Genomic DNA, 21,189 nt, shown 5'->3' on the forward strand with positions numbered 1-21,189 from the left:
GGATCAAACGCGCGACCTCGAGCGAGGCTATTGCAGCAAAGCAAGCTCTGCGGTCCCAGAAGTGTTCATCTTACGTGCGCCCGCTTCCCTAGCGTTGACTAGACTCTAGGATGCTTTACTGCAGCTTTGTTGCGGCGCTCCATGCGTCCGTTCTCCACTTGACAAATTTGCAGTGTGTTTATTATTCAGAAATAACAGAAACCTAGCATGCCTTGAACTTAAATTTATTCAGTGTGTCCGCATCCACTGTCGTGTCTGGTAGTGGCGTTTACTGGCCTTCTCACGTTGTATTTTTCCTCTCCTGCCTTCCCCCCTGCATAGGAACTGCGAGCGAAGAGTGGAAAGGCTGTCATTCACCCGTTTCGTGTCTGTGTCGGTTCTAACCATTCCCTGCTTTCTCTCACTACATCCTGTCTACCATTATTTCTACCTCCCCTTTGTGCTGTTGCACGTTAGTAGAAATGGAAGCGCTGTAGTTTCTGTAATGCTTGTGCGGGGTTCACGGATGAGCTCCAGAGGGCATTGCGCTCATGCGACGCGATAGAAAGGTCCAAACGAATTACAGCGAATTACAGCGAAGCTGTCAATGGCTATTCGAAACCAAAATGCGTCCATTCGATGTGCGCAGTAACTATCATCATCAGCAATGGCTCTAGCGTCGTCGTCCCCTTCCACAGCTGGCTCGTTGGCGCCCCTAGGCGCCACCACGCGAACGCGCTCGCGCCACTGTTCCCGCGTTCATAGTCGTCATTTTCTTCCACAGCTCGTGCCACTGCAGCTCATCACTCCAGCGTAGAATTTCACTTCTCTTCTGTCGTCGTAATAGGGAGGCCGCGTTTACGGGGGTATGAGCCATTAGAGAGTTTTAGAATAGGGCTTTGAGTTGTGAATAGCGTCTTGCGCTTGCAGCGACACTACGGTGTCAAAAGAAAAAGCATTATAAATATTAAAATAAGCTATACAATTTTATGATATGAAGAGAAATTTGGGTTTCGTAGCTTTGCGTTTAATTACAACTGAGAGGTTATTCAATTAGCAACAAGCGATTTGTTGCGCTTATTTTTGAGTAACTAACTTCACGTGCCTTCACCAGCCAAGCTAATCCACGTTAGGCCTAGCAGCCAAGAAATCGACAATCGAATTAGGAATCAGCGGCGTCTAATGGATCAATCTTCATTACAAACGTTAGTTGAGAGAAAGCGATAAGCGCAGTCACTTCTCCTAGCTTACGATCTTCACGCGTTACCACGAATTAATCGAGCGGTTTGGTACTCGGTTCGAGCCGTCGCTTCGATGGGTGCCGCCATGTTTGTGGACGCAAAGCTTTTGGGGCAGCTTTTGGGGCTCCCGCTAAATCAGTGAAATAGCGTGCCCAACGCAAAACCCAAACGCAGTTTGCGTCTCGCGCATGCGCAGTGGTGTCGACGCTATTTCTTTGGGGCCCCAAAACGTTTGGTACCCCTATTCTAATACTCTCTATTGCTTAAGGGAATACGAGCCATTCATTTACTTACGTAACGCAGAATTTTAATTTTGAAGCAAATTAAGTTTGAAGAATTGCAAGCGGCAGTGCGACAACGGCGGACGGTGGGTATACAGCCAGTGACGTCGTTCTCTCCGTCGCAGCCGAACGTATGTGTAACGTCATTCGGAGACAGAAAGACGTAACCATTAATTGAGAAAGACTAATGAACCGTCGGGATTAACCCAGTGATAAACACCGGGTTCGAACGTTTCAGCTTCGCTGGTTACCCATCTGTTCGCAGTGCTTGGGCGGTGATTTTTCTCGTGTCGCCTTTCCTTAGTGCCACACTCCTGCCATGTGTATGCACGCTTTGAGCCACCTCCCGACGCGGCGTGCAAGACGGTGACAGCTGCAACTGCAATGTAAAAGTCCATGGAAGAGGCAAGGAAAGCTTCGCCTCAATACCGCAGCGCAGGCAGACCGGATACAAGAAAGGTACACTTCATCTGCCTTTGCTGCTATCTGGCCAGTCTTGTGTCGTCTACACAGCGAAGTGCTCACCGTGGTGGTCGAAACAGTGGCTGTCTGAGCCGTACCTGCGGTCACAATGGCTTTTGCAAACAAGCGAGCAAATGCCGATCAGAAGGTGCTCGATGGCGGTGCTGTCACGTGACCAAGAATGGCCGTGCCCAATGGGTGTGGTGATGTAAAAGGTCTATAACGTGCTGATAAACACTAATATGTGTACAGCTTTCTTCTAAGTTTTGAATCAACCTAATTAGGATAAACCAATGACACACCAGAGAATTCACACATATTCTAATAACCATTTCTGAATAAATAACTAGGGGCTCCTTATGCTATAACTAAGATGACCTAAAGGCGAAAGGCTGAGCGCCGCTAACTCAATGACGCGACGACCATTTTCTTTCCTGCGTAATTTTCACTTCGAACCCATATTTTGCAAAATCAGCTTTGCAAGTTATGCTTATTTCACCAAACTCGGACCGTGACTCAACACTTTTTGCTGAGTCGATCATGAATATGAAACCACAATTTACGGTCATTTTTGCAAGTCACCCTTCATATGATTCACCAAACTCCAACTGTGACCTATCACATTTTTGCTGAATCACTCTCACTAGGACCCTCTAATCTCACATATAATTTTGCAAGTCACTCCCCCACTCCATAACCTCTTGGTTCACTCTTAATTCACAATTTATTCACTCTTGATTCACCTTATCACTTGTGGGTTCACCTTCATTCACTCTAACATCTCGATTTTACTTCCATTACACTTTGCTCTATCACTACAAATTTCCAATTTTCATCAATCTTGATTCACCCTACAAGCACTTTATTCAACTTCATTCACTCTTAATTCAGTCTCATTTACTCTTCATTATCTTAGCTCACTCTATATCATCACCACCTTTCGGTTGACTCCTATCACCGAACTAAACCTCTTTATTTCACCATCATTTCGCTCTTAATTCACGATCAATTCACTCTTAATTCGCCCATTTTTATCATTATCATTACCATCATTACTTGTTACTATAATTAATTCTCGGTTCTTGGCCACTTCTAGGGTTTCTCGACCCATTTTCCGCTTTGTCATGCTAATTATCATAATTAATTCAATTACTATCATGATCATTTATGAACATTTATATTCCCCTTTTATTACCAATTCATTGAAATGATGTTACGGGGTTTGTAATGATATTATTGAGTTATCAATATTTTGTTCGTTTATGCCAATTTTTTTTGTCCTAGTTTGGTACCACGTTTTCAAGGTCAGCTCAAAGCGAGATTCAAGGCTTTCGCCATAAAGAAAACGTGCTTTGAAAGCTTCACGTCGGCGAGTGCAGTGCAAGGGTGCAGAGCAGTACCATAAGGTTCGAAATATGTCGCGGTGGTCACTCATTTGCTGTTAGAGGGCTGCAAAAGTTTTTGTTACCACTTGCACACACACAAGAAAACAGAAACCCTGTAGGCTGAATCTATAGGCGCCAAGTATGCAGTACATGGTCACGCACAAGTACAATCATAAGGTACAGTACAAGCACAAGTCGATCTCAAGGATCAGAGCCACGAAAGAGGAACTCCGTTATCAGCCACAACAGCCAAATCAGGCCCACGTTGTTCCAGTGGAGGTATTGGAGCTCGAGCCCAGAGCTCGACATCAGCCTCAACACTGGAACTCTCGAATCGGGCACAGCAGCGAGAGCAGGCCTCCGTCGGTCCGGCCGACGTCACTGAGCTTGGGCCTGGATCTTGACAGTATCAAACCTCCGCACCGATCTCCGCGTCCTACCAGCTCTGCTCTCCCGTACCAGCTCTGTTGCCTCGTTTTATTTCCTGCAGGTCTCGCACTTCGTCTTCGTTGTCTCTTCGCCTTGTCGCGGTACTTTCCTGTTGGCCGACTTCGCAACATGCGCTAACTCTGTTTCTTCCCCTTCCGCTGCCCGTGCGCCAATTAGGATAGCCAATAACGCTTCTTCTTTAGGAGTGTTTTGAAATGTCCATTATCTAAACTCTCATAAAACATGCAATTGTAGTTCTGTGTACAAGACATGCAGATTGCTGTGAAAAATCTCAGTAGAGACATATTTCCCAACATTGTGCAATCCAGCCTTTGCCTTTCATTCAAACGGCAGGTGACTGTTCCAAAGGCGCACTTAGATTAATAAAATGACTTCTCCCGCTAAATAAATGTTTATTAGTAATTCAAGTCGCGCAGAGGCCAAAAGGACTGCCCGACGATAACGACATTGCAGCGACCGTTCTCACAATTTTCTACGGCAATTCCATTTCATGCTTGTTTGTTAGAAGCCAAACTTTCACCTGAGCAATAAACTTTTCAAACATATCTCAGAGGTTAATTACTCCAACCAGAGCACAAGGTTTGGAACATATCAGGGGCGGTAAATGCGATTGGAAACGAAGAAGGCCGCATCAGCTATGTTTTGCAACGCCTAGACTCGAGCGAGGTATTGTTTCCGAATTGGTTCGAGATAATATTTCTGGCTATAGACCTTGCGTAGGCGATGGTATACATTTTCTTTCTTATATTTTATTTTTAGACAACAATGGGCACGAATTACAACAAAGGATTGAGGACCTTAACCCAGAAAGTGTGAGAGTGGGGTTGAAGATTATTATGCAGACGACAAAGATAATGTTCAATAGCCCGGCAAGGGAACAGGGATTCAATATCGCCAGTGAGCCTCTACAGTCTGTAAAGGAGTACGTTTATCTATATCTATTACTCACAAGGGACCATGATCATGAGAACGAAATTTACAGAAGAATTAAATTGGTTGGAGTGAATACAGCAAGCACTATACCAAATCCTGACCGCGAGCTTACCACTGTCGTCGAAAAGAAAAGTGTACAGTCAATGCATTCTACCGGTGCCAACATATGGGGCGGAAACTTGGAGGTTAACAAAGAATCTCGAGAACTAGTTAAGGACCGCACAAAGAGCGATGGAACGAAAAACGTTAGGCCTAACTTTACGAGAGAGGAAGAGAGCGGTGTGGATCAGAGAACAAACCGGGATAGCCGATATTCTAGTTGACATGAAGCGGAAAAAATGGAGCTGGGCAGGCTATGTAGTGTTTATGATGGATAAACGGTGGACCATTAGAGTTACAGAATCTATACCAAGGGAAGCGAAGCGCAGTCTAGGATGGCAGAAAACTAGGTGAGGTGATGAAGTTAGGAAATTTGCAGGCGCAAGTTGGAATCAGCTAGCGCAAGACAAGGGTAATTGTAGATCCGAGGGAGAGGTCTTCGTCCTACAGTAGACATAAATATAGGCTTATGATGATAATTTATACATTGTGGACACGCTGGGTGGCCAACACTATTTCGTATTGTGATAGTAGTTACACGGACACTCCATGTAAATTGTTAACAGTCGCTGTCGCCGTGATGTTCATAATAAGGTTCAAAAGTGCGAGGGGAATGAGCGAGAGTCAGGCGCGTTATGCTGTGGCTGCTAGGGAAAACATGAGAGTGTGAGCGGAAAAGCATGGTCGCTTGGTGCGTGACGTGCTCCAGCATGCCCAATGTTAGAGTAACGTAACCCAGTGCGCTATAGCCAAGAAGAGAGTACTTCTCGTCTAGGCTGGCTGTGTTCGCACATATTTTTCGGGCCTCAGAGACAAAGAAGATTATAAATGAAAGGCATAGAAGTTAACCAGGACTGGTCCCGGGTTGCTACCCTACAGTGGGGGAAGGGAAAAAGGGGCGGAAAGACTAGGAGGAGAAGAGAGAGTCTCCTGTAGGAATCGTTAACGTGGTATCAGTTTTCTGCTCTTTATCACTGACTGTGACTCAGTCCGTATTAAAGACCGTCTCTCAATCCTGTAGTTCTTAAAAATCGCAGCAGCGCTGTTGTGGCCATTTGTAGCTGTGATATGCTAGGTGATATGCGAGGCCATGGTCCCAAGATTTTGTTCAAGGTGAATGGTTTTCTATCTAGCTTATCTAGAGCTGTGCACAGGTCATGCTTTTCGTTTTCATGAAATGGGTAATAGCACAGTTGGCGTTCTATAGTCTCATCGACACCGCACGCATTACACTCGGCGCATCAGCCATTCCAGTCAAAAAGTCAAAAACGTATATGCATTGGTGAATGCAACCTCCAAGCGTCAGCGGCACAGCATTGTTCCCTCACTTCGCGGAAGTCCGGGTATAACAGCCGCAGTTGCATAGATAGGTTGAGAGAATGCAACCGATGCTGGGTGAATTCAAGTCTGTGCCACTTCTCCAATGTCATACGGTGCGCTAGCTTGCTTAGCTGTTGGGCTGCGTCAGTCCCTCTAAAGGCACGGAAACAAAGTTTGCTCCTTCGTGTGCTTTTCTAGCAGCTTCGTCGGAGTGGTCGTTGCGGAAATACCGCAATGATTCGGTCATCTGGGCGGGTACCTGGGCAAAAGGACGAGGCAAGATAGCGGGTGGACTTGTGCTCCCCCTCTTTCCGGTCGCATAGTGTGGAAGGACGCGTAATGTGGGTTTTTTGGGACGCGCTCCAGTGAAAATTTTCAAGCGAGCAGCTGCACGAGGTACTCGCTTTGGAACAAGCAGGCGCGCTCGCTTCGGCCGGCGCTCCTTATCATGTCACCCTTGCTGTCATAATTCACAATTCATTCCTGTTCATAATTGTACACATGCGCATGTGTAAAAGTATTACTGAGTGAAGTTATTTGTGAAGTGTGCAAGTGTCAAGTGTAGATGAAGATGTATGTTGCGCTAAACTGTAACCACCCCCTGCAGTAGCACTGTCTGGCAATCCGGGGAAATGCCTTTAATAAAGAAATAAAATATAAAGTGTGCAAGGAAATGTTTTGTGCCATTTAAACGACATACATATCTACGAACATTACTCCGTGTACTTGCCAAACGCATTGCAGTGGCTATAAAGCTTCGCCTTTTTCATTCCTCTAATAATATAATACAATAATAATACTGCTAGTTAGTTCATCCCTCTAATAATTAGTTCCTAGAAAGCGCCTCTCCACATCGCCTTTCGTAGTGTGCGCGTGTGTGCGTGTGTTTTGCTGTAACATTTTTTTGTTAACAATGTTTCGCAGAGAAGAATATAATACGTCTTACTGCAGCATGTCCAATTAGCTGAGAAATTAATCGTGAATCCATTCCACAGTCGGGCTTCAAAGCAAAACTTGAGAACCCAGTCCTGTATGGGAAATATCCATTGGCTGTGTTATTACCATGCGCCAGAAAAGGCATAACAACTCTTATCCGCGTTACAAGGACACTGTAATTTGTGTCCTTGTTTGATGATACCTTTATTATATTCACGTGCTTTATCACACCAAGTCTGCTCCAGCCGACTGTGTGGAGCTTGGCGCAGAACCTTGAGGCAGCATGATGAAATCAGCGCTGCAGGTGACATATGTTTATTTCGCGACAACAGAAACCACAACAGTACTAAGATACCAAATACGTTCGGATGATGAGTCAGTCCGTGTATAAACTTCAGTAACTGTGTACGCGTATATGTATTGGAGTTCATTTGGCCACTTCTGTGTCGTAATGAAACTGACGGAACGACCGGCACTAACCTATACGGGTAAACTTAACACGCTGTTTACCAAATGTGGCACCAGTTCACTTCATTGCGCAGAGCACTGCCACACATACGACCACTGTACTAAAGGTACTACCCCGTTTTAGAGAATGTTCGATGTGCTGCGTTCCATACTAGCGATGAAGCACTTGTCTATTTCTTGTTCGTATTGCCTGCAACTACTAGTCTGCTGCCCAACGTCATTATCGCTCCGACCCTTCCGGTTGGATAGTCCATGTTTTCTGCCTCTTCAAAGTGGAACATCTCAGTACAATAAATATTGTTCCCATGATTAAGTGCAAGCAGCACAGGCAGTAATAATAGTTGTCATAAGCGCCTTGTTTATCCCTGAAGAAACCTGAAAGGAAACGTGGCGTTTTAAGAATGGAAATCGGGCATTGCTTTCTTACAGCTCATGTGAAATACAATGTGAATTAGATAGAAACATAGTTAGACATAATCTGAAACAGGTATGAAATTACGTTCAACTGGAAAAGCATACATAATGTTTCAATCGGCCCCCACGCTCCAAAATCTAGGTATGGGTATGGGCAGGCAATACAGAAAATTTGTTGGTGCGAATTTAAGATCAAAAGAAAACTTAATGCTTACTGCACTACGTTAGCCTATCCTCATGTAAGCGACGTTATTATAATATATGTTTATATTATTGCCGTCCCCACATGCAAACTAGAGCACTGCACGGGCTCGGGCTTACCCGAAAGCCCGAGCCCGGCCCGGCCCGAGGGCCGGGCCGGGCCGGGTAGCACAGTTTTTTCAGGGGCTCGGGCCGGGCTCGGGCACGGCGTGTGCTTTTTCACTCGGGCCCGGGCCGGGCTCGGGTTTTTTGACGCGCGCCCGGGCCGGGCTCCGGCTTTCTGGTGGTGTGCATGTAACGTGCAGCGAGTTATTATCGGGTGTCTCAACTCTGAAAAACATTATTTTTCGGTCTCGGGCCGGGTTCGGGCCGGTTTCGTGTCGGGCTCGGGCCGGGCTCGGGCCTAAGATAAAGGGGTGGCGGGCCGGGCCGGGCGGGTAACGTAGATTATTTCCGGGCCCGGGCCGGGCCCGGGTCTCGCCATAAAAGTTTTGATCGGGCTCGGGCGAGCCGCCCAACGTAAAAACGGGCCCGGGCCTGGCCCGGGCTGAAAAAATCGGCCCGTGCAGTGCTCTAATGCAAACACTGCGACGAAATAAAACACCTGTGTTAACTTTATACAAAACTGTCGCGAATTTAGGCAGGTTGATTGAAAAAGTGCACATTTTATTTTTAATAAGGAGAGAATGTGCAATACATCCTACAGATCCTGGATTGTTGTTAGTCATGATGCGCTTTGTTGTTTCTGCTGAATAGTATAATTGCTTAAAGTGTAAGAATTTGAAGAAGGCATGATAACTAGAACATAAACTCTAAATAAATTAGAAATGATTGTTATTGGTACATGTGGCCTCAATATTAGTTATTTAATAAATAATTTACGCATATACCGCTATAGTTTCTTTGTTTCGTTTCACTGATGAGATCAGTGAACTCACCTAATATAAACGGGTTGCAGAGCAGCATTGGCAGCATTACAATACCGGTCGTGGCCCAGGCTGACGGCACTGCGTCAACGCCGAAGTAATCGGCCGTGACCACGTGCTTCATCGTCGTCAAGCTGCCCATGAAGAGGGACGCAAGCGCCAGGCAAGGCGCATACGTAGCGAAGCTCCGTGTAAGTGGCGAGTAGAGCAATGCTGGCGGCGAACAAAAAGTAGCAGGCACAGGCCAGAGTCGTGCGGTTGACAAAACCTACATCAGCGATCAACGGTAGCAAGGCGCGCCCCAACAGTTGCGACGGTGCCGAACACGCTATGGACAGATCTGCTTCGTAGCTTGTTGCGCCGCGGTCAAGCGCAGAATCCACAAGAGTTGTCATCACAGCACAGTCGGTGTAGTCCGCCAGAACACCACCGAGAACGACTGCCCAGAAAATTGGGTTCACCAAAAGCCGGAGGCGTGAAGTTTCTTGTAAACGCGTGGTCTCGGAAGAGCTCGTCGAATTGTCACCGTCAGTGACGCCCACAGGCGTCTGCGTTTCTCCCGACGCTTCAGGTAACTGACCTCGCTGTAAAATTGCGTAGTTCTTGGCTGCCCCAACTAAGGTCGTAGGAATTGAAGATCCACTTTTGATGCCCTCATTAATTCCTACGTCTTGATTTGTGATCGTGTTTCTGCTGTACGCAAAATACGCTTGAACTAGCTTAGCCTGCCCGTTGGATACATATTTTGGGCACTTTATTTCTCTCGCCGGCTGGTCGACTACAGACTTTGACTCGTATGTGTGCCCATTGCCGAAAGAGTTGTTAGATCTTAAGATATTTTCTCGTGCGTTGACTGAAAAGCTCGGCGTAAATGTTTCTGTGGAATTAGTTCGCTCTTCTTGGCGGCATTCCTCGACCGTCGAGACAGTTGAACCACAAAACTTTGTTGACCCTTTCACAATACGCCTTTTAGGCGGTGCTGACATCTTCGCCCAAGGAGGTTCCTTTAGGGCGAGCACGAGGGGTGTGAGGTGGAGACTGATGGCACCGAACAATAGTAGCACCTGGCGGAATGAAAATAATTCGTCTAGCAGTGCTAGGACTGGTGGATAGAGAAGTGATGAGAGGGAGTAGCCGGCATAGCGAATGCCCGTAGCGAAACCTCTGTACTTGTCAAAGTACATCATAATTACCACGGTTACTGCCACAGACACGATCCCGGATCCCGCACCTGTGAAAAAAAGGGCACGGGTTGAGTACGATGGAGAATGGTTCAGATAAGCAGGTCATAATCAAATAAATAACTGATTCTGCTGACAACGTTGTTGGCAGAACTATTCAGCTTTTTATTTAAAAAAATTTGAGTATTTGAAATCAAAAATATTCTATTTGCAATTCGTCATAACAGTGCCATGTGACTTAATGGCATATTGCAAAGAGGTCAATGTGGTACCGGTGCTTAGATATGAATTTGCAAATTATATCTGTACTACATTATTTTTCGAATTTCTAAAACGCCAATCGTTCCCTTCAGCAGAAAAAGAAATTCTGCCTACATATTTTTAGCACTAATCAAAGTAAAAGAAATTGAAGCTTTTGAGAAATTTGGGATGCTTCGTGGGCGTAAAAGATTTAGTTTAAGCGAAACCATGATGTTTTATTTATAAATATTCCTCGCCACATCACCATGACAAAAAAGCGATGAAGGCGACACTTCCTTATGATACATACTTGTATTACAACCAGCATTCATATAAGCGCACTTCTGTTTCACAATTCCATCCATATTTGCTCCACTTGCCGTTTTATTGTATCCAACACAAAACAAAATTGCTTACTTTATTCGGAACGATATCATCAGCCGTAAAAGAATAATTCGCTATTCTCTCTTCCTCACGCTCGGCATAATGAGGAGCAGATGTACAGAAAGCTATCATCTTTCGGACCCTTATGCTGTATTCATGCAGTTTGCAATGTAGACAGAATTAGGTGGAGTACGCATTTCCTTCATGAAAGCGTCAAAAAGAGCCCGCATGCTTGCAGAGCAAGTTACGTTAAACACGTTTCATTAGATATCCGGACTGATAATGATTGTCACAAACTGCGTTCGTCTCTCGACGTTGCCGCCATTACTGCTGACAGCCGCGGCACTACTTACGCGGCGAGGGAAACGAGGGAATGAACACCCTTATTGTTCCCCTAGCGGCCCGACCGGTTCCTCATCGGGTTGCTGGTGCATGGTTAGGGAGAGCGTTTGTGGGATCGGCGCGACTAGCGGCAGAGCTTGTAGTCAGTCGAGGAGAGCGCAGGTGCCACAGGCGTCAGTCAAGCAGTAGACCGGAACGCGGTCCGAACCCGCAACTCTCTTTGGAAGCAACCACCGAGACAAGTAATCATCAGTCCAGCTCATCTTCGCATTAGAGTTGAACAACACTCAGCCCACGTGTTTCAACTACTCTCAGACGTTTTCTCGGATCTTTGCTTAATTGAATTTATTTATTCGTTTACGTATAAACATTCCGCAATATTTTGTGTATTATTTTCAATTTTGACACGTTTGTTGCAATGTGTATTTATTGTCGCTGTATTAGTTCATTTGTGCGTGTATTCGGCAGGTCGAAATTCAACCGGTCTCAAATCCCCCTTCCCCCTACCCACAAGAGAGTCTTGGGAGGAGTTCGTGCTTGGCTGCTCTACCTTGGACGCTCAACGCTCCCTGGTGGCCCGCGCCCGAGCGGCGATCATTTCAAGTGGACTACCGGAATAGGGAGACCACCCAAGTGCTTCTGTAGAGCAACTCTCTGTACTTTTCTGACTAAATGTTTCTCCACCACCACCACTCGCGCAGTTCCTGCTGCTCACGATTCACCTTCTGGCAGCGTCGCTGTTAAGTCCGCGCTCGGGACGTGTTTCATTCCGCCGAGCATTGGAGAAATAGAGGATATTTTTTGTTATTGTAGAGCGGCACATTCCTAGTGGCAATTACGTAGTTTCCGAAGTTGGCGTCAAAAACTTTCGTTGACATCTTTTTTGAAAAGCCTGCGTGAACGAGGCTCCTTGAAGATCGGCTCATAGGTACACGATGCCACACACCCAGTGACTTAAGTTGGTCCGACGATTGGTTTCCAACCCATCTCTCTCAACTCAGGAGCCCGTCGCTCTACACAATCGACCATAGGCTGCCCAGATACCCTGGTTAGACAGACAGACAGACAGACAGACAGACAGACAGACAGACAGACAGACAGACAGACAGACAGACAGACAGACAGACAGACAGCCAGACAGACAGACAGGACAGACAGACAGACAGACAGACAGACAGACAGACAGACAGACAGGACAGACAGACAGACAGACACTGACAGACAGACAGACAGACAGACAGACAGACAGGACAGACAGGACAGACAGACAGACAGACAGACAGACAGACAGGACAGACAGACCAGACAGACAGACAGACAGACAGACAGACAGCCAGACAGACAGGACAGACAGACAGACAGACAGACAGACAGACAGACAGACAGACAGACAGACAGACAGACAGACAGCAGACAGACAGACAGACAGACAGACAGACAGACAGACAGACAGACGACGACAGACGACGGACGGACGGACGGACGGACGGACGGCGACGGACGGACGGACGACGGACGGTCGGACAGACGGACGGTCGGACGGACGGACGGACGGACGGACGGACGGAACGGACGGACGGACGGTCGGACGGACGGCGGACGGACGGTCGGACGGACGGACGGACGGACGGGATGGACGGACGGACGGACGGACGGACGGACGGACGGACGGACGGACGGACGGACGGACGGACGGACGGACGGGCGGACGGACGGACGGACGGACGGACGGACGGACGGACGGACGGACGGGTGGGCGGGCGGACGGATGGACGGACGGACGGACGGACTGCCAGCGTTTTGACGAGCTCCCGCTGTCATCGAGAGAGATGTGTTCATGTTTACCCGCGCGCACATGGCACGGTGATTGTTTATTTAGTTCACAGTACATCTATAGTAAATTAGGACGGCTTCATCTGTCATAATTATTGTACAAAGATAAGCAACACCAAAGATGGACGTCATTATTAGCTGAAGTCGTATTTCACACACTATAACAGTAAAACACACGCCAAAAAATATTTGCCACTAAAATGTTAATTTGGCCATCAGAAGCGGGCCTCTGTCAAGCTCATTTGGCTATTCAATGTAGGCCTGTCTGTTTCTAAAAGCTTCAAGCTATAGCATACCTTTCATGACCTGTATCCGGTTTTGCTACCATTGAGCTCCAGCGTACTTTCTAAGGTACGCCGTTACCGCGTTTGAAATAACAAGGAGCAGTTCATAAAATTCCCCACAATCTTATTAGACTGCGAAGAGAAAATTGGGCACGAAACATCGATAAAATTAGGCTGGTAGTATTATTCGGGTTCTTAATGGGTTAATGAGAACTTAAGTGTACTTGACGCTCTTTGAACGGCTGGCCGAGGCACAAGGCTGAGTACCGGAACAATGGGCCACGGCCCTCAGTGCGTGTCGAACTTGAGCGGCATTTAGAGTTTAGGCCGTATGTCAGCACTGGGAGTGTCAGTGTACGGCACGGTTAAGCGGGACCTTCCGCTTGGTTTCCGCATGATGGAAAAAAGTCTTTCCGGGGAAATTTTGGACAGATTCACTGCAAGACGACGAGACGCCGTCTAAATTTTTCACCCGGCTGGATAACTACTGGGAAGATGGGTCCAACTTTCGGGAATTGAGCAGATTTTGCGAAGGCAATACGAACCTCCTCTAAGGCAAAGAGAACTTGGAAGAACTTCATGAACTGGCTGCGTTCCTTAAGCACAAAAAAGCAAGGCAATCCACGAGTGCCTCTATAAGGCCAGTGCGTGTGTCGGCACCCGAGAAAGCGACGAATTTGGGGAAACGAGAGCCCTAGCGAGAAGGCCAAGCTGAGGAAAATTCCGACGCCGACCATCGCAAGCAGCATCCCGCCATAGGGACGGTAATTTTTCTGATACTTGGTCATAACCAGGACACGTGGCGTCGCAGTGGAAGGCCAACCGACGAGAAACGGAGCAGAACAAGCGTCGCCAGCCTGTTGCGACGATTGTCTCGGCCTGAATCGTGGACGATTACACTTATTTAATAGATGACCAGCGCCTGCTTGTTGTAAATTTTTTGTCCCAATCAGCTATTTGCAGACCTCCCTGTTGTCGAAGACTATTGCTGGGCCGAGCCTGAAGGCCCGTTGAGACAGTGGTTGCGACCTGGTCATAGTCGACCGGCATTACGTGAAACCTCACCTGGCCGGCCAGTACTGGGTTGTTTGCCTAGTAGATCGCACGTGCAGAATCACCGAAGGCAGATTATGTCTACCTGCAATTTGGCCACCTGCATGCGAGACTCACTGTGCAATGTGATCCTGGGGAACATTTACGATGCCAGAGAAGCAGCTGACCACATGGGGCATGGAGAGAAGCGTTCGCGAGGAATACAATCACAGAGCCAAAACCGAAACCACCAGCTCCTACAGGACAACATGCAGAGGAAGATATGCCGTAGATCGTTGTACATGCGTGGACGCGTGAACAACCGGAACCCAGTGGCACAGACATTCCACAAATTACGTGTACGAAAACCCCGATCGATGTCGCTCCCGACCTGATGATGGACGAGGAGCATTGAGACCCTACTCTACGACAGCCGGTCCCAGTGAAGAGGGAAAAATTGGACGCATATTGGAAGAAGCGCGGATCGCATACTCAACATCTGAAAGACGGTCTGTTCTATCGCGAATAACGGTCCAATTGAGTCTCGATCACAGTGTAACTTATGATGCCGAAGCAGAATCACCACAATGCCATCCAATGTGCGCACTATAAGCACAAGGCGCGTAACTTTGGTATTAAGATAACAACGGGACCTGTTCTGACGGAGTTCTGGCGCAATTTGTCGAACACGGTTTTCGAAAGGATACACCGAGCTTGACAGCCGACGCCCAAGCCCCAGGTCCATGCGTGCTCCGTTCTAATGTCTTCAACACGTAACGAGCATCAGGGGCGCGAAGTTCGTGGGCGTTAACTTCTTCAGCAAGGAATTACTAAAGAAGATTTATTGCCTACTAAAGTAGGTCGGTCTTAGAGATTTGCTATAGTAAATTGGACGGATCCAGGTTATTGTGGGATGAAATATGGGCAGAACCCAGGCACAGCTATGTAATCCACTCTCATGTGAATCCACTCTCATGTGAACCCAGAAGCTTAGCAGTTTCGTAGTATTTATTTAACCGTTTCATGCAAGATTCACTTCGTTTGGATTTAAAATGTGGGCTCAATGGTCGCACTAAGACGACTAGCTCGCATACTGCTGCCTTATGCCTTCTACTACCTTTTAGCGCAGCTTAGCTAAAAGGGTGCAAGAAACCGCGCTTGATATGCCTTTTTTGAATTATTCCTCCGCCTCACTGCAGCATTTAAATGACGTCATCATGACGATACTGAGCATAACGCTACTACAGGTGGGAGAAGACATGTGGTCCCGATGCCTACAGTTCACTCAACACTATAAAAATTAGTAGTTGTTACTCTCATGAAAATTTCAGATACCTAATTGGCTTTGTGTACGTTCACACTATATGCGAATAGTTCGATCCTTCCGATAAGGCGCATTGAGAGAACGGTGGCGTTCGTATGCCGGAACGAAAGAAAAAGGTGCAGAATTGCGATATTTACCATACTATCTTTGATATAAGTTCATAATTTCGCTTAGAAAACGTGCAGGAAACGGTTCTTTCGGTTGTTTACCAACTAAAGTTCGAACGTAAGCAGGCGATTATAAAACATGTGTGACGATTTTTGTCATTATCTTGCAAGAAAGTTTTGCAGCCGCCCGTAAGCTGCACAACTCATCGACAACTCGTCATACTTACGCTGCTACTTTTTTGTTCCGAGCTTGAAAAGAATTCACTGCATCAAACTCAGCTGATGACAAATTCCCCGTTTTATATTTCACGGGGTTCACAAACACAAAGCAACGCACCATACTATCCAACAATGTCGATTTCGTGAAGCTTACCCTGAATGAATCCGAATGTAACAGTCATCCATGTCATATTAGGAGCAAATATCGAAGCAAAGATGCCCGTCCAGAAAAGCACGCTTCCGACAAGGCCGAGCGTGGAAACGGCAAAGTAATTCTGTAGGACGGCCACAAGAATTCCTGCAATAATGAAAGGAAGTGTTAAAATGAGAAATGCTTTACATTGCTCTAACACCCAGGCAATTTCATTGACTGATCAATTAGTCACTATCTCAAAAATTGGAACACAATAATTCGCCGTAATTATTTACCAATCCGACCGGAATTCCAGGTGGCTCTAGAAGATTCACATCATAACGGTGTAAATCTACAAAACATAGAAGGATTTCTTTTTTCTCATCAAACGTCATGTTTTATTTGCGCTCGCGAAAGATGATAAGCGTTCTTTTATGAAACAAGAAAATAAGAAATTATGTCTCCAAGTCATTGACAAAGTAAACGCATAAGTAAGCGAAAAGGCTTACACGGTAATGAAAAAGTAAGCCGCAGTTTCAGTTTTCTTAAGCAGCATTTTATTGCACCTCGCCAGGCTAACTAAATGAATGCACGGACTATATATGAGCTCGTTTGTCTTGTTTTATAGTTTCAGAACTTACGCCGGCGTCTTGTGCATATTGCCTAAAGAACATTACCATGTTTCGTCACTGTTTGTCAAAACCTGTTTCTAAAATGCTCATGACATCCATACGTAGATGACAAAGCTGAAGAAGTAGTTTAATGATTTGAAAATGTAGAGAGGTCGGCCGGAAAATGGAACATCTGGCCTGCTACTCTACGTAAGGGAAGGGGAAGAGGGGAAGAAAGAGGGTCACAATGGGGGATGTACAATGCGAGGAACAAGGTGAAAGGACACATTGCATAAATATCACAATCGTGAGTCCAGGCCCGTGACAAAACAATCACACAAACACCCATGGCTATAGTGGCATGAGGTATTACAGGTAAAAATCAAACAAATTACAACTTGACTGCTCTGATAAGTTTGCGGAACATTAAATGCATGGAAATCGGAAGTGCTGTTTGTTTCCGAAACGATATGTCGCGCGTGCTGATTGTCATGTACCGTATTGATACCTCGCACATTTTAACACCTGTAACTGGTTATGCTACCTGTCCTAAACATTCCCTAGCAGTAACCCCGTTAACACCGCATAGCAACTGCTTCAAATACTCTTATTTTAGACGAACAATAGTTGATTGGAATAAACCTCCTGGCGAACTCGTTATTCTAAACACTTTATCCCTTTTTCTGACGCACCTGCATTCTTGACTCAGTCGCACATAATTTATTTGCTCCTTTCTGCTTGCATTATGCCCTTTTGTCATTGTGAATTCAAGCGTCGGCAAGATTGCTTGCAATGTATGTTTGTATGAGTGTACTTGTATGTTCCCACCCTGCTAAGATCTTGTAACGGATCGCAGTATCTATAAATAAATTTAAAAAATGTCTGGCCCTCGGTATTGTCATGTATGGCCCCCACGCGTCATGTCTGGCCCTCGGTATTGCACTTGGGCAGCTGGAAACTGGCTTAGGCTACCCCTTATTCCCCATAAAAGCATTAATATTAGGCTTCGCAGTCTTCCTCATGTTGATATTCGAGCGTCGTCATCACGATGTAGGTCATTCTCTGAAATGTGTTTCCTGCGTTAACCAGTTTCATATTGGTGGGCGTATGGCTGAAATTGGCGAGCTGCTAATGTCGCGCACGAAAAAAAAAAACAGAAAGAAACAGCGTCACGTACACTGCCAGAGTCATAATTGATCAACCGCTCACTGCCTGTTATTTCCGCTTGAAACAGTTTCAGGTTCCTTTAACATAGGAGGTCACTTGTTAAACGGCATATAGCGAAACATATAATAATATTACCCCCTAAACATATGCAACCACGCAACCCAGGTGCCTTAATTTGGCACTGCTATGTAGAAGAAAGACGCCATACTCGGCCATGCATGGGTTGCATTCATAGTTGGTGCGGTTGTCACTCCACACGTGACGCAATTGGGCCTGAATTAAGCTCTTGCTCGGAGTTCAGAGAAGCATATAGCTCTGCAGTAACCTTGTTAATCCGAGCAGAACTGGTCTCATATTCGAAAGTTCACTGTATCTTAGTACCAAGAACGCATCAAACTCAACGCTGTGCTCTTGAATAACTATACTTTCGTGCTTTAGTGAGGGTTACCAACCACAGTGGCCGAACGTAACTGTTTATTGGGCGAATCGGAGCCCAGCAAAACAAGTAACAGTAAGCACAATGATAGCGGCGAGCAGACTTGTCCGTCTTCAAAAATGTTATCTGCAGGTCACGCGCGTCGGCTTTTATACATGATCCGCCGAAGGTTGCAGCGCAATAACTGGTGCTCGCATACCTTCAAGAATGCACAACACTATTCGCGTATCGTATAGAGTCTGATAGTAATGGAAGGTTCGCATGATCCTTGTGTAGTCTAAGGACCCGCTCAGAGGCACTCGACCGGATTTTAAGTAGTAGTGCGACAGCGTCTGACAACATCAATGCAGCAAATAGGACAGATAGACGCTGCCGTCCGCTGTCTGTCATTACAATTACTCGTAAGCCGGAACGCGAAACCCAGGCAGACACAAAGGCGTGTGCCACGTGCCAAATTCATGTCGACGATGGTCACTGCCTCGCACAAGCGTGTGAAACGGTCCACTTTGGTCAAGATGCAGTGATAGCAGCGCAAATCAGGAAGCGTTTCAACTATTTTGAGATGAACATGGTCGAAGTACTGGTCGTGAGCTAGGAAACGTTAGCGTCGCTCCCTCACGTGACAGGTTACTTTAGTCGCTTTGCACGCAAGGCAGGTGCGGGACCAGGCACAACGTCCGTTTTGAATTGTGGCCAGATGTAACGCTTACTGACGAGAGAGAGAGAGAGAGAGAGAGTGAGAGCGATTGTGGTTGTGAAGAGGAAGAGGCGCAACCACAATCTCTCTCTCTCTCTCTCTCGTCAGTACGCGTTACGTCTGCCTTCAACTTATTGAGTGGCCCGTATACCAGAAGGATTAATGTCATGCAGAGAGCGAAAAATGGCCCACCGGAACGTTGTGGGGATGAAAGGGCATGTAAAAGAGGCGGACACGTCACACCGCAGTGACAAGGACGTAGGTGGGTGAGATGCTCGAGATGCCGAAAACAGGGCCGTTGCTGGAGCGGTTGTAGTTCGGTCGTTCGGTGTCGTTGCGCTGTGCCTCCCCTAGATCATCCCAGTCGATAAAAATACTAGTGGAGCTATTCACCTCAACACGGGAGATATGTGCTGCTTCGTTGTCAGCTTCCTTGACGTGCCGAATGTCAGTGGTGAACTCGCAGTTGGACGCAAATGCCGAATCACTTAGAGCGGCGTGCTTTAAAAAGTTCGCTCGGGATGAACACGTATGTCTGACGCCCCGTATTCAGAAATGCACATTAACTTGAAGCTTATCCTTGGTTTGATCTGAATGACGCTTGGCGTGAATTTGCTCAAGACGTTCGTTATGTTTCCTTCGGCGGAGATCAACTTAACCATGGGCTTTGAGATAAGACATTTAAAAATACGGTGGTCATTGTCAGTAAAAACTTGGAAGTCATACGCTTCCCGTTCGTGGCGAAAGCCCTGAATGGTGGCATAGATTGCACGTAGCTCATGACCGCAGACGCTGTAGTGTGTCTCGGTACATTGTAGCTTCTGAGAAAAATAAACCGCAGAGTACGATTCAGAGCCACTATGTTGTTTCAACAAAGCACCGATGGTAACACTGAAGGCGTGTACCTTCCCTGTAGTGGTCGCGTCAACATTAGAATGCATCAAACGAGGTGCATCATGGGTGGCTTATTTGACAGCCATTATGGTTGCCAAACAGTCCAATGGGCCTGAAGCGCCGAAATCATAGCCGAAGACGGGCTCCGTGGTGTTTAATAGGTCGGCGGTCAGCTATAGTAACAGCTCACGTTGGCGAATAAAACTGCCTCAGAAATTCGCGAGGTCCAGTGCGTGTGACGTTAGCGGATGGTGTGGGGAAAAGCCGGGGGTTCTTGACTTTCCCGATGTGGGCCGATAACGGCAGGTTGCCGAAAGCCGAAATGCGGTGGCCCAAGAAGTGTAAGCTCGGAGGCTTTAAAAACACACTTCAATGGGTACACAATAAAGCTGTAATGTTGAAGGCGCGCTGGAAAAGTTCACGTAGGTGACGCTTGTGGTTCTTCGGAGTGCAGCTTGCGATTAGGATGTCGTCGGTGTACGCGATGACCGCAGGCAAACGACCTGTATTCTCAGGGATGAAACGTTGGACTGTCGGTCCGGAACAGAGTTAGCGAAAAGGCATGCGCACCAACTGAAATAAACCGAACGGCGTCGTGATGACAGTGTTCGCAATGTTTTCGGATATAAACGGTACCTCGTGGTAAGCCTTGACATCGCTAAAGGTCTTACACCCATCTAGGTTCAATGTGAAATCCTGGATGTGGAGAAGTGGGTAGCTGTCATGGATGTTTGAAACATTGAGAGCACAGTAGTATACAGAGAAACGCCAGTGACCGCGATCTTCAAGATGCAGCGCGGGATGGGATTGGTGAACATTTGATTAGAAAGCTGATTCAACTTGCAAGGTTTCGCGCTCTAACGGAACTCGGCAAGGGCGTGTTCAGTTAGGAAACAATCAAATGGGAGTGCCAACAATTTTTTGTTTTCAGTGAAATCTTAATATGAGCTGGGAAAATGTTTCCGTAGAAAGGAATAAACGTTGGTTCGGTGAAACTTAACACGCATTTCTTGAAAAAAATTATTATTTCACTAAAGGTGAATAAGAGCGTTTTAACGGCTTGTAGATTTTACAATTATAAAGTCCTATCACTGTAGTATTAACGCATCGTATCCCGTCAAAATGTTTTCGGTAGATCTACACCCTTGCACTGTTGTCCCACGGGAAGCTTGGCCTCAGCTTGCATTAGCTCCGTGTGAGAGGTTGTATA

At 46.6% G+C, this 21,189-nt stretch overlaps 1 protein-coding gene across 1 annotated transcript; it reads right to left on the minus strand.

The window, feature by feature from the left end:
* Positions 1-7,391: 7,391 nt before the first annotated feature.
* Positions 7,392-16,326, minus strand: LOC125943941 (uncharacterized). Its single transcript, XM_049663525.1, has 3 exons — positions 16,196-16,326; positions 9,108-10,326; positions 7,392-7,929 (listed from the first exon to the last, which is right to left on the minus strand). The coding sequence occupies exons 1-2, from the start codon at positions 16,230-16,232 to the stop codon at positions 9,182-9,184; spliced, it is 1,182 nt and encodes a 393-aa protein (XP_049519482.1). The 5' UTR covers positions 16,233-16,326; the 3' UTR covers positions 7,392-7,929; positions 9,108-9,181.
* Between the last annotated feature and the right edge of the window lie 4,863 nt (positions 16,327-21,189).

The sequence above is a fragment of the Dermacentor silvarum genome, chromosome 3 (genome assembly GCF_013339745.2).
Source record: "Dermacentor silvarum isolate Dsil-2018 chromosome 3, BIME_Dsil_1.4, whole genome shotgun sequence".
In the NCBI taxonomy this organism is placed as follows: domain Eukaryota; kingdom Metazoa; phylum Arthropoda; class Arachnida; order Ixodida; family Ixodidae; genus Dermacentor; species Dermacentor silvarum.

Excerpts from the sequence above, each read along its gene's own strand:
- LOC125943941 (XM_049663525.1), bottom strand. The coding sequence starts at position 16,232 with ATGACATGGATGACTGTTACATTCGGATTCATTCAGG. Across the intron at positions 10,327-16,195 it reads TACATTCGGATTCATTCAGG|GTGCGGGATCCGGGATCGTG; the intron begins GTAAGCTTCACG and ends TTTTTTTCACAG.